Genomic DNA, 13,599 nt, shown 5'->3' with positions numbered 1-13,599 from the left:
CTAAGCGAACTTAGCTAGCTGCGGGGCTGTAGCGTTATGTTAGCACTGTCAGCTAGCCAAATGTCAGCGTCGGATTCAAACAAGTGGTTCGCTGGAAGTGTGTCAATACGGAGCCGTATCACGCAATTAACTTCTTTTAACCAACACATAATTATTCGAGAAAGTCGTTAAAGTTGACTTACAAGCACAGATAAGTTGCAGCAGAGTGTATAATACCCCGTTATCAAGGCACAAGAAGCTACGTTTGTACTGACTGGAGCTTTAACGTTAGCGTAGCTACTTTAGCTTGTATCAGACCGTACAGTAAGTTAACAGTCAGGTCTGAAAGTGCAAGCAGCCCCGTTAACTCTGAATCAACTTTCATAAATAACCAGCCATGTGTGTTTAAAACCCCAAATGGGCTCACTGTGAGGAAAAACAGACTCCCTGCCTGCACCGTCTTCAGTTTTTTTTGTTTTTACAAGACAGTTATCCCAAGTAGCTGAAGTTGTCCAACTGCGGCCCGCACAATGTCCGGCTCCCCGGGCACAGGTGGCTCAAACCCCAGGAAGTTCAGCGAAAAGATAGCGCTGCACAACCAGAAGCAAGCAGAGGAGACGCGGGCCTTTGAACAGTTGATGACGGACCTCACAGTTTCAAGGGTAAATACGCTGGATTTTAATTGAAGTATCTCTCATCGGTGGCTCGGCTGGTGTACTGTGTGTTGATATGAGGGTTTCTGATGATGTGTAACCACCACTGTATTCATACAGCAGTGTTAGTACAAACTCCTGCAAGTGCTAAATTGCACCAGAAACTAATGTTACAGATGTGTATTGGAACAAATTACAAAATCTCTTCTGCAACCAGAGATAAAACAGGAAATACGAAAGTGGCACGTTTTTAATGAAGTTTCCCTGGGTGTGTGTTGTGGTTATGAACACCCAACGGAAGTAGTGTTGCATGTCAAGATTTGAACCTAATTTTACTTCATGAATTACTATGGTTTTAACTTTGCTGGCATAGTGGAATCCTGAGAGGGAGAGTTGGACCAACTCAGGATAAAGTTTCGATTACTTACTCTGGCACTGATTATTTCATGCTGTTATCCATTTGCAATATGTCAGGTAATCAGGTCATGATTATTTGGATTTTCAAATAATCCAGCATTGTAGCTTATATCATTCAGATTCAGGTGACATAGTTTCAAAGCGCGCCAAGATAGAGACATCCTCCACTAAGACAACATAGTTTCCCACAATGTCAATACACTCAAAAGCTGTTTTTAAACAGGAGCTGGATATCTTGTAAATCAAATCTAAAAAGCAGGAGGGCAAACATTTTAGTAAATTCTTCTTAATCCAAATCTTGATCTGGATTTTGACCCAGTCACACAGTAACATAGGTCTGTATGATGTACTTCTATAGTGGTCTCAAACTTGGGGCCTACGGACCATATGTGGGCCCCAGATCAATTTCCTGCGGCCCATCACTTGTTATCATGTTATAATTAAAACTGGTTTGTTACCCCCTCTCACTTGTAAACACAGCATGTGTGGGTGGTTTTGAGAGCAATTGACATAAACAGTAAACAATTTTCTCAAATGTATATCAAAACAAACTCTATAACTTGTATAATTTTAAGGTAATATTGGCCACCCCGTTTGTTCATTTTTTTCCAATCCGTGGATCTTCTTTTCTCTTGTCTGTCTCCTACCTCAGCAGATGTTTTTTTGGCAGATCATTTGAGTTTGAGACCCCTGTACTAATACATTGTATTTCAAAGCTAACAGACGTTTTTAACAGAGTTATGTGGGAAAATTTCAATAGCCTTGTCACGGTTAACAATCTGGATCCGCATCTAGATCCAACACCAAAGTCAAATCATTTGTTGTCCTATTTCCACAAAATGTCCTTGAATATATTTTACTTTTTTTTTTTTTTAATCTCAGACTCAAGATTGCAGCGTTGAAGTCTTTTAATGTGTCCTCTTGTCAAGGTTTATTAACAGGATGTACTGTAACGGAAATAAGGAAACCAAAAACTTTGCCCTAGTGAAGCAGCTATAAAGTATTTTCAGTATTGGTACATTTGTTGAATTTGGTGAATGAATTAATCATTTAAAAATGAACGATGCTCTGCTTTCGAATGGCTGAATAACAATCATCTTTTTTCAAACAATATAGTTTGAAACACAGTTTGAAACAATATAATTATTAGCCATTGCTATTGCAATTTGACTTTTTTTTTAAATCAAAATTCATACATGTTGGAAACAGTTCATTCATACCTTTACATTTTCCTCTTTGTAGTACTAAATACTATATATTTTGATGGTGTCATCTGAAAATGGTCCATTTAAATTTGAACTGAACCCCTTCATAAATGCATCGCAAATCTAATTGCAAACATTATAAATCAAGCTTTGTCCAACCAGCTTTTACGAATCAGACAAACTTTCCGCTTGTTAAACAGCTGAACTATGAGTTGGCCTTTCTGTAAATGCACTTGGTAATTCAGCAAATACTCTTTTTGGGTGTGACGGTGAAACTGAAATGCATAAAATCTATTAGAGTTGAACTATTTTTCAATATTCAAAGACATCACGTAAAGTTCTAGGAACTTCTCATGAAATCTGTGGATTATTGAAAAAATAATCTTTAGTTGCAGCTTAAAATCTCATAGAACTGATCATAGATCATTCTCAGACAGAAGTTTAACTGTCAAAATATAGCTTATGATTTTAAAAATTAGATGGTGAAACTCGCCGCAAAGATTGCTGAATATTAGGGATGGACATCTCTCCATTAGAGGACAATACAACATGTATCAAAATACATGGTCTATAAGTATGATATGATTCAGGGAAGATACTTCAATGTGATTTAATACAGTACAATTATTTGTTTAATTTCAACATTCATTTTCACTTACTAATTACAATAAACCAAGTTTGCACTTGAGAAGTAAAGTAACTTAACACTAAGATACGTATTATATATTATGTCAACTCTCTGAGTAAAGTACGTTTTGTTCTCAGCATGTCAGTATATTTATATATATTTGTATCTCATAACTGATATCTTAGTTTTCTCACTCACTGATTGAAAACCTGATTATTTACCAAGCTTTGCAAATATCAAGTTTACACAGTTAACATTTCAGCATTGGAGGATATAAATGCCCTTTTCACATTGTCATACCATTGGTTTACAGTGTGCTCTTTCTTCACTAGGCAGAGTCCTGCATAGTAAGGCAAAGAGGATATGGTTTTGAGGCGACGCTAAATTAAGGTTTGCCGTAATGTATGAACTGTCAGTGACCCTTGTGAGACAGAAAAGCCCCAGTGAGTGTGGCTGAAAGTGGCCAGGGAACATGAAAAAAAAACAGCCTGCAAACAGCTTGAATTAGACATTCTCCAACGTTTACATCGATGATCCAAGGACTGAATATGAGCTCAGCGAGGGGCTCTGAAGGACCGCACATGGTACCTGAATGTACAAATGACGAGCGCCAACTCAAAAGGAAGAGGTTCATATGTGGATTTGTCTGTTTTTCATATATTTCACATTTGTCCCAGATTGAACATTGAGCGTTTACTGTTGGGACGTCCAAGTTCTCTTTCTTGAGAGTGCTTGAAATGCACCTTTCTGTTCCAGTGTGTATGTGTTTTGGTTTGGAAAACAGTATGTTGAATTTTGGGGGATCTTATGTCAGAGATGGAATATAACAATACTTTTTTGATTTATGTATTCCTCATTGTACGATCAGCAGAAACTAAATTGTTATGAGTTACTTCAGGAGTCGGTGCCATTGGGAGAAGTTTGCTTGGGGGGGCTTTCTGGTTTCAATTTTGCGCCACAGTTAAGACTGTGCAACATAAATGCTTGGTTAGGTCTATGAAAGATGTTGGTTTTGCCTAAAATAAACCTTTTTGCAATGTTAACCCCATGCAAGGGATTTTTTGGCTGAAAACCTTCTCAAGGGTGGAGAGTGAGTTCCCTTTCATGTTGTACTGCTATGATCCTACAGCAGCTCAGAGTGAATAACCCAGACACTGACTGTAGAGTTGGACTTTTTAACTACGTTCTCCTACATGCATGGTAGGGCAGGGTGATGCAAGGTTACTGATTTGATTGCGGTCTTGTGGCATCACCATTGTATGCCAGTACATTCTACATGCTGATTGTGACTGAGAATTAGATTGATATTTCACTCTTGGACATGCTTTTCTCATGCTTCGCGACATCTACATCTTTGACCTCCACCAAGGAGGTATATGTTTTCATCGGAGTTTGTTTATCTGACTGTTGGCAACATAACTCGAAAAGTTACGGACAGATTTGGAAGAAATTTTCAGGAAATGTCCGCAATGGGACCAGGAACAAGTTTGGCAGTGATCCGTAAAGGGCTGGGGGTGTTGTGCTGCCTTGGCGGAGGTCTTAGAAAACCAAAAGAAAAACTAGAAAAGCCAAACTGTCAAATTCAGAGAGCGGAGACCTCCGCCAAGGCAGCTCAATGCCTTCAAAAAAACACCTGTCGGTGTGCCTGGGTCAGACAGTGAGAGCTGTAACCAGCAATAACGTTATGGTCAGACAGCGAGTGTTGTAACCGCTGATAGTGTCTACAGATCACGCCCAAAATGTAATCACTTGTTCCTGGTCCCATTGCGGACATTTCCTGAAAATTTCACCCAAATCTGTCCTAACAGACAGACGGACTCCGGAGAAAACGTATACCTCCTTGGCGAATGTCAACAATTGTCTTCACCAGGAGGATAGAAACACTAACCTCTCTCCAAATTAACAGAACATGGCTGTTGTTCACACTGCGTTGTTTTAACTTCAAATAAGCCGACTAATATTGGACCAAAGTAGTCACATTTTCCTTGCCCCCCACAGATATCTTGTCGTACACATAGTCTTTATGTCTGATTTCTGACTGCTCTCTGTAAATCCATTGATAAAATGGAACAAGGTCTCCTTTTGAGATTCAAATTTTGCCCCTTTGGCAGTTTAGATAAGCAATGCCCCTGTGGATTTGTTTATTCCTGATCACTGTTGATGGTTTTCCATCCCTTAGCAGAACAAGGCACTTTCTGTTTCATGTGAGGTAACAATTGTGGTATGTCTTAAAAGGCTGCTGCTTCAGAAACAAACTATCCATTCGCAAGAATGTGTTCTCTTAACTGTGTTACCATAATTGTAAATATTGCTCCTTTTTGATTAAACAAATTATTGGATGTATTTGTACAATACACCCATGCTCCATTTATACAGCAAGAAAAATGCCACGTTGTAGACTTGTTGAACATGCACTGATACATTCATTTGAAAAATGTTGGATCTTCATCAGGCAAAGTAATGTCTAAAGTTCATCTGTGAAGACAGATTAATTAAGAGCATTTGGCTCATTGTGGTGTTACAAAGCGGCGTAAACAATTTCTGTTTGGTTCTGTCACATTGATTTTATATCTGTGTATGCCTGCAATCAGGGGAGGAAACGAGCAGTGACACGTACTGCACAGAAACACCACCTCAGGGAAATGGTGGTTATTGCAGCGGTATCAGTGGCTTTGACAAATTTGTGCAGTAAGAAAAGGCAATTTCCATGACAGCTGGACAGTCCTGTGGTTCCACATGTGGCTGAGCATGAAGATGGAAAACAGAAATAACCAGAGATCCCATGTCTGCTTGTGTTTTCCCTTAAATTAACCTGGAGCGATTTGTCACACGGCCTGAAGCCAATCAGGAGAAAAAGAAAAAAATATTCTCAGTGAAGTAACAATCGTCAGTCTCATGACCTGCTTTTCTTTCTATGAAAAAAATATTCTCCACTTATGATACAGCTGATGCTATAGCGGCTTCTTCACAAAGCTCTTTTGAATTGATAATAGTCTCTTCTCTCTCTTGTGCCACCTAAGATGTGCCTGTTAACTGGCAGTTCTTATCCCTCATAGGAGGCTAATTGGTCTGAAACTCTGAGGTTTGGCAGAAATACAACTGGGGAAAAAATTGGAATCTGAATATTTTAAAGGTCCCATATTATGCAAAATCAACTTCAATCGTTTAAATTCTTATATTTGGGACTCTGGAGGCCCTATCAGTCGGCTAAGTGTGAAAAAAGATGACTCGGTCATGTTTTTGTGGTCCTCCTCAGTCTATGTACAGGAATAAAACACGCGTTGACTTCCACGCTGATTAGGGACGTCACAAGGTGCTAAATTCCTAGAATTGTTGTCTCGTGGAGCTCCGCTTTGTCCGTAAAACGCACGTGAGTGCTGGCGAGGGCAACGGCATCCGAAAACCGGAAGTGTGTGAAGTTCGCGAAAAGTTTTATTCTTGTCTCCTCATTGCAGCCAGAGTCCTACACAAACTTCCAGCCTCAGAGGATTTATCTGTCCAGTGGATACATGTTATATGACGGCAATGTGCCAGCTAGAGCCTGCAAATTATCACTTTTCCAAATGCTAACTGCTTTTAGCTCCCAGTAGCCTCTGTGGCTGATGTCATTTCCTGTCCCTTAAAGGTGAAGTAAGTAGTTTATAGTGCCATCTAGAGGAGAGGCTGAAATTTACAACAAAGACCTGCTGCTCTGCTCACCCCCTCCCTTCCCTGAGGGCTACGGTATCCGCAGCTGGTCAAATGTCGTCCTCGTTGTCTTTCTCCGTGTCAGCAGTTGAGGTTTGTGGGGCGAGGGCGAGCTACCGCGGCCGTAGCAGAGGAAGCGGAGAGAGTGGAGGCGGGACTTCCGCTACAAGTAAAGAGACGCTTGATTTGTTCTCTAACGTTTGTCCTTACAGGCTCCGGTAGAAACATGGCGTCTCGCTGCTAACAGTGGCTATGCAACCGCGGCCCGCGACCATGTTATTTTACATGACTTTTTGAAACACTACGAAAATGAAACAAAAACTATTATACAGCGACTAGACAATGCAGGAGCACATAATATGTATAAAAAAGTGGATTTTGGGTTATATAAACCCATAAATACTACACATTGTCCCTTTAAGTTTCATTTACCTTTTCTTGAGATACTACTTAACCGAGCGTTCTGAACAGGGCTGTTTTGGCAGGGTGATTGAACTGCTGTGGTGCTTCATCCTTATGGTATTTTGACCAAAGCATGTCACAGACATGTTCATTAGGACACCAGGGAACTAGGTTAACTTGGAGAAATAGGGTATAATATGAGTCCTTTAACTTAGTTGGAAATTTCACCCAGAAAATGTGTTATCTTTAGGGAACCACACTGCTTGTCCTGTATTTATTACAACTGACACCGTTTGTCTTTGTTTCTCTTTTGACCAACAGGTGCAGTTTCAGAAAATCCAGCAGCTTCGTTTGTCTCAGCCACGTGTCCAGTACTACGGAGGCTCTCTGCCGAACGTCAACCAGATTGGCAACACCAGCACTGAATTTCAGGTGGGATCTCGCTATATTCAAAAACAAATTTGTTTTTTTGTCGAGGAGTAGGTATAATATCTGTAAGATTAGAGTTGTCTTTTACTGATTTAATATTACTAGTGCAGTGCTCGTAGAAAGTACCGCAAATCAAATACGCCTTGTAAAGAGATTCCAGCGTGGTTGACGGTCACAAAACAGCTAGCTACGCTAATGCTAATTGTAGCCTCGCTAACTCACCTTTGGAAACAGGTTTGCCAAGTTAGCCGCGAAATAGTAGCATGCTAATGCAAAATAAATATGCGCTCGCGTATTGGTGAATGGACACCGACTTCGTCATTTCAGTATAACACCATGCTCTGCGTTGAACCGTGTGAAAGTGTCTCACCCACCGTGAGGACAGCCCCTTCACTCCCACCTCCCCGTTCCAGACAGCGCAGCTGCTGCTGATGAGCCGCTGCCTGCCCATGTAGCGTGATAAATCAGTGAAAATTAAAATGACTCCAAAAAAAAATCAAGGATGCACACCATCGGGCCATGCTCAACCCATATCCAAAAAATATTAGGGCTATCTGGCTAACTGGTCAGCGAGATATGCCCATCACAGATAGACAGACACAACTTGCTTTACAGATAGAAGATAGATAGTTGTTTTGGCTTTTGCCTTGATGTTTCAGAAATTCAAAGCCTTGCTTTTATCAGTGTGCTTTGCATCATAGACCAGTAAGATGATAAATATAATGTAGTAAGAGGGTTGCCTGGTGTTGCATCACAAATCAAACGTATCTGATTTTATAAATGTATGTTCATGTTACTGATGTTCTTAATGTTGGTGTTTATAATCTCTATGTTGTCTCACTGTGCTGTGGCAGAAGTTGAGCCAGGCTGAAGAGATTTTTTTCTTTTATCCGTCAGTGCTAATGTCAGCTTGAACATGACCTTAAAGATATACTTGTGGTGTAATCATTGAGTTTATTTCAATTGTATATGCAAACATCTAAGCAAAACGATGCTTGATGTAAAAACTCTGCTGAAATATTTTCTTTAAAACCCCTGCTTATCTTGAGATTACAATCTATCAAATCCAAGGCCTAGATCTCATTTGGTGAGTTTTCAAGGCAAAATATATCTGACTACACTGATTCCCAGTTCTTAAGTTGTCTAGGCTAACTAGAAGAACAGCAAAACACTGTACTGGGCCTATAGAAGTGCGAACAAGCTTCTCTTGAGAGCCATAAATAATTCAGATGTTTCTTAACATTGCAGAATATATATATATATATATATATATATATATATATATATATATATATATATATATATATATATATATATATATATATATATATATATAAATATATATATATAAATATATATATATATAAATATATATATATATATATATATATATATATGAAAAATAATCAGTGCAGCATCTCTTAGCACTCCTTTAAGTGGTGCAGAGCCCCAACTATGTATCTGTGTCAGCTCTCTGAGGAGTGAACTAAGTCGGAGAACAGAGTGTCCAAGTGAAAATGTCCTTGTTACTTGAGAGAATGGCCCTTTGAGGTCGAATAGCACTTTGCAAGGTCCAGAAATCAAATCCCATATGGAGGAAGAAAGCCACACTGGGTTCTCAAGTGCATTCACCTTCTCTTCGTGAAACACAGCTAGGCGTACTAAATGGAGTTACTCCAGATTCAATGAAATGTAGCTTTCTCTGACTTCTCTCAGTTGGATGAAGGATTGGTTTGTGAGTTTTAGAGAAAGCCTCAAACTGCACCTTGTGAAGAGTGCCCTTATGATGTGCATTCTACTGCATATTTAATATCACATGTTGGTTTCTATATTGGCAGCAAGTTTGATCAATATCTCACAATTTGTGGACGATTTTGAATCACTTCTTTCTTCACTGTACTAGACTAGTAATTGGTTGAAGCAGTGTTCTGAAGTGATGGTATGTTTAATTAATCCACATGACTACATTATTACATTTTTATTTTCAGGACAGTATATTTAAATAGCTCAGTTAACAAAAGACAGGAGCTTTTGTGGCAGGGCTTTAAAGGATTTTTGTTATCGTTTTACCACCAAAGACAGCCTTGGACAAAAGTCTGATGATGTCTGAAATTGATGGCTGCCTCATATTGGGTCTCATTCTCAAACATTGCATATGCACAAATCTGTGCTTAAACCATCAGTACTTACGTATTTGGGTTATGTAAAAAAATAATTTAAAAAAAGGCTTGAACAACAATACTTAAATTGATTAATGCATTTACCAGATTAACCATAAAATGTATGTCCTCTCATCATCATTATCATGTCATCATGATTTATTGTCATAAAATATTCAAATTTATGAGAAGGTTCACATTGCTCCTGCATCATTCTGGCTCACAAATGATTTTTTTTGCACTTATTCATTATAAAATCAAAGTATTTGCAGGTATCCTTTTAGGAGTGATTAAATGAATTACCTTTGTGTGATGGCTCTTCGTGGATGTCATCGCTTTATCCATTCATTCATTTTTCTACCACTTAATCGCAGGGCCACTTTCTCTCTCAGTCTTTGAACAAATTTCACTCTATAATTGAATTGCAATAAAAAAAATTTGGCATCAGCTTTAATGTCAAACAGTTTTGGTTCGCCATCTTCTAAACCTATGGGGACAAAGTGCATTCACTGCAATGACGGGTCAGTGGTAGAGCGAGTCTTTCATCATCTGGAAGCTTGAGGGGTATGAAAGATGTGCGATAGATAAAAGTGCTGAACGAGGCGCTGTGTGAATGTGTGAGTGGGTGAACGGCAACTGTAGCGTAAAAGCAGCTTTGAAGTGGTCATCGAGACGAGAAAGTAGAAAAGTGCTATATAAATGCAGGCCATTTACCACTACCCTGTCAGTTAATGCAGCCCAGGCTTCTTTTCCTCCTTTAAATGTAACCCTTTCTTAACACCTGCTTTTGTGCAATTTTTGTTAGATCTACTTTTCTGAGCAAGCTCTTAAAATTGTGGCTGAGAAAAAGGCGTACATACTGCAATATGCAGGTTACTGAGAGCAACGCGTTCCTGTCAATTTGAAAGGAACGCGAGGAACACAATTGACGAGTGCCATGTTTCATGAATCTGGCAGCAATTTTGGGCATGTGCTTAATTTGTCCAGAGAGTAAGAACATTTCTGCACACATATTAGTGAACAACGTCCATTGTGATTGCTATTATTACCTATTATCCATAAACCATTCAATAGGAATGCATAGTGAAATAGTGCATGAATCAGTCACCTTCCCTCACCATGAACAGGTCTGTTTTGTCCTCCTCCATGCTGGATTTTTCTATTTCTGCAGAGGTTCAGTTTTTACTTAGCTGCATTGTTTACCACTATAGCAACACAGATGTATAACACAGGTTGATGACTTTTTAATTCTGTATGCACAGCTTGCGCTGTACACTTGTTTCAGTGTGGTTATTATTGTACATCAGGGGCCTCAAACTCAAAAAGACCTAAGGGCCAGTGAACTTCTAGGCTGGACAGGAGGGAGCCGGATGAATGAAAAAAAAAAGTCCAACAGTTCAGGAAAATGAATCTGTATAACAAAAACAGACAAATAAAAATATAATCAAACCGTTAAATCAATATAACATTTAGACAATAGCACAAGATAAGCTTTTAAATGATTTAAATATAAACTAATTGTATTATTTTGTATTAATGTTGTTCACTGTTCGTCAGTTTTCATTATATTTTTAAAATGAGTGTAGGGAGTTTGAGGCTCCTGTGTACATACTGCATACATCGCACTTGAAGTTGGACCCAAATTTGTCAGATTTGTATTGTTCCGTGTGGCTCGCAATTAACTTATGACATTGCTGAGCTCTCACTATCTCCTCATGCCTTTACAGGCTCAAGTTAAACTGATCCTTAGGAAAGTGACTGTCAATGCTGCAATTTTCTTCTGCAAGCAAGAAATGTCTTCAAAAAGGCTTTGAAATGACTCTTCCCGTCTATTTTTCAGGGTGGCTTCCCCTCAGGATTGGACCCAGTCAGAGGCACCCGCCACCATGGGCTGGTCGAGAGGGTCCGCAACCGAATCAACTCTCCACATCGCAGACCCATCGACAAGCATGGTCGGCAAATATCCTTCCATACAGTAATGTTGATAGCAGGGAATGTGAACGATTGTGTGTACATTTGTGCTTTGTATACAGTAAATGCATTTTTCAGTTTAGTAACAGATTTAAATCTGCGAGGAAGCTTCAGAAGGGTCCTATTGTTCTATTGATGATAATACAGAGTGAGGCATTTTTCTCTCAGCTATGCTTTAAAAAATTCATTTTCTCTGCGTCTCCTTAAAGTTAAATGAGTGCAAGCAGAAATAAATCATCCCTTTTTGTGCTGCAGATTTTGTTTTCAACCTCCAAAATTCGAATTTGAGATATTTCAGATTTCAGATTGTCTCCATTTAAAAAGCTGTTCACCATGAATTTTGCCACCAGTCAGCAATCACTTTCACTCACAGCAATCTTTCTTGCCATGCTCTATTTCAGTAGGACATATAAAAATATCTCTTCATTCACTTGCATCTCCATAAAGCGACATAACCTAAAAAATACCACTGCAGCCACATTCATGTGTGGGTGCACCCCCACTACCACTAGACTGAAATCATTTCATGGTAAATACTGCTGTTAGAGACACCGTTTACTTTCTCGGTTTCCTCATTTCAAATGTTGTTGCATTCTTACTAATCAATGCAATAATAATTTGTATGTATGTGTGTGTGTGTGCATGTGTTTGAGGTTCCAAAGAAGCTAATCAGGCTCTTTACAGTGGCGGCCTGTTGGTGTCTTAAGAAACTAACCGCATCTGGAAACTCTCAAAATAGAGCATCATCCACAGTTTATAGTGGTTTAAGTGATGACACGGAGTTGTGCAGCAACTTAAGCAATTAAAATGTGTGATGTGGTTTATGGTTCTGGGTCATCCGGTCACATATCTTGAAAATAGAGATGTGGTCTGATTATAATATCAGGTAATGTTGGAGTTGTGCCCTTTCACTCTGCTATTGCCTCTGCAGTATAGAGGAATTGCTGCCTATTTATTTATTCTTTTCTACTACCTGGCACACAATGCAAGTTTGATATTTAGTGTTGGATTGCTGTTGTTGATAGGTGTGAAGCAAGAGCATTTGAATCAGTCAGCTAACCAGTTCAACAGGATTGTTCTGTCGTTCTCTGCATCTGGAGGAATGACAATACTGCCCTCTCCACTTAAGTTTTGTATTTGTGTAGGATTTAAAAGGGGCCTTTTGTGATTTTATGTGTGAGAGGTGACGAGTGATAGCAGGGCTCTGTACATCTCTTAGTACTGACTGTAATTTGTCCAAGGCCTACACAGATGCATAGTGGATCTAGTGGTTGGCCTTGTGCCGCACTAGAGCTATGCTTATGTTTTTGTGTGTGTGTGTGTGTTGATTGGTCAACATTTAAATTTCTCCACCCAAAACATCTACCCAGAGAGGAGCCTGTTTTCAGGGCTGACGAGCTCAACTTACGAACATTAAAAGAATGACTGTCGGCAAGACAAAACACCAGCTCCTCTGAAGTCCTGCCCTTCCACAGACAATACCAGGAGAACAGACCGTGTCGGTGTTCAGTAGTAAATCACACGATGCTGTCATTGTTTCAATAAGTATTTGAAACGATGGCTTTATTGTTGACGGTTACCTTACGCACAGTCTTGGCATGTCTGTTTTTAGACCTATAATTACAGTACTTTGTTGTTTTTATTATGTATTTTTAAATACAATTGTTGCATTGAAGAAATGGACAGCGGTTGGAGAGATTAGTACTATAGTTTTGTTTGTCCTCGGTTTCTTTATTTTGTTGTCATGTAAAATAACTTGTATGTTTTTTGCTGCCAGTAATGTCATTCATTTCTTTAACAAAACCCCACATAGAGAGCTCTCCCTATGGAGCGGTGTACCTGTCCCCACCTCCGGACAATAATTGGAGAAGGTGAGTAATGCCTCTCTCAAGCCAGTAAACTGAAATTGTACCCGTCTTCTCTTCATCCTCTAATAAGGTTATTTAATAACAGGGACAATTTCCTCATGCTGTCACCACATTTTCTCTATCACACCTCTCTCTCTACCTACTGCCATTACCTTTGTGCATATACTGTATGTACCAGCCATCTTGAACAAACCTTGAAAT

The 13,599-nt window shown here is 39.3% G+C and overlaps 1 protein-coding gene across 1 annotated transcript in view; it reads left to right on the top strand.

The window, feature by feature from the left end:
- crtc3 (CREB regulated transcription coactivator 3) overlaps positions 1–13,599 on the top strand; it is a 39,488-nt gene continuing 25,889 nt past the window's right edge. Inside the window, exons 1-4 of the mRNA XM_083900768.1 lie at positions 1–641; positions 7,293–7,403; positions 11,400–11,525; positions 13,346–13,401. Of these exons, the coding sequence (XP_083756894.1) occupies positions 510–641; positions 7,293–7,403; positions 11,400–11,525; positions 13,346–13,401 (425 nt within the window). The 5' untranslated portion in view covers positions 1–509. The remainder of the gene's footprint in view (positions 642–7,292; positions 7,404–11,399; positions 11,526–13,345; positions 13,402–13,599) is intronic.

This window comes from Microchirus variegatus (genome assembly GCF_963457635.1).
Source record: "Microchirus variegatus genome assembly, chromosome: 14".
NCBI classification, from domain to species: Eukaryota; Metazoa; Chordata; class Actinopteri; order Pleuronectiformes; family Soleidae; genus Microchirus; species Microchirus variegatus.
The sequence above is the reverse complement of the archived record's forward strand: the minus strand, read 5'-3'. Positions and strand labels throughout refer to the sequence as shown.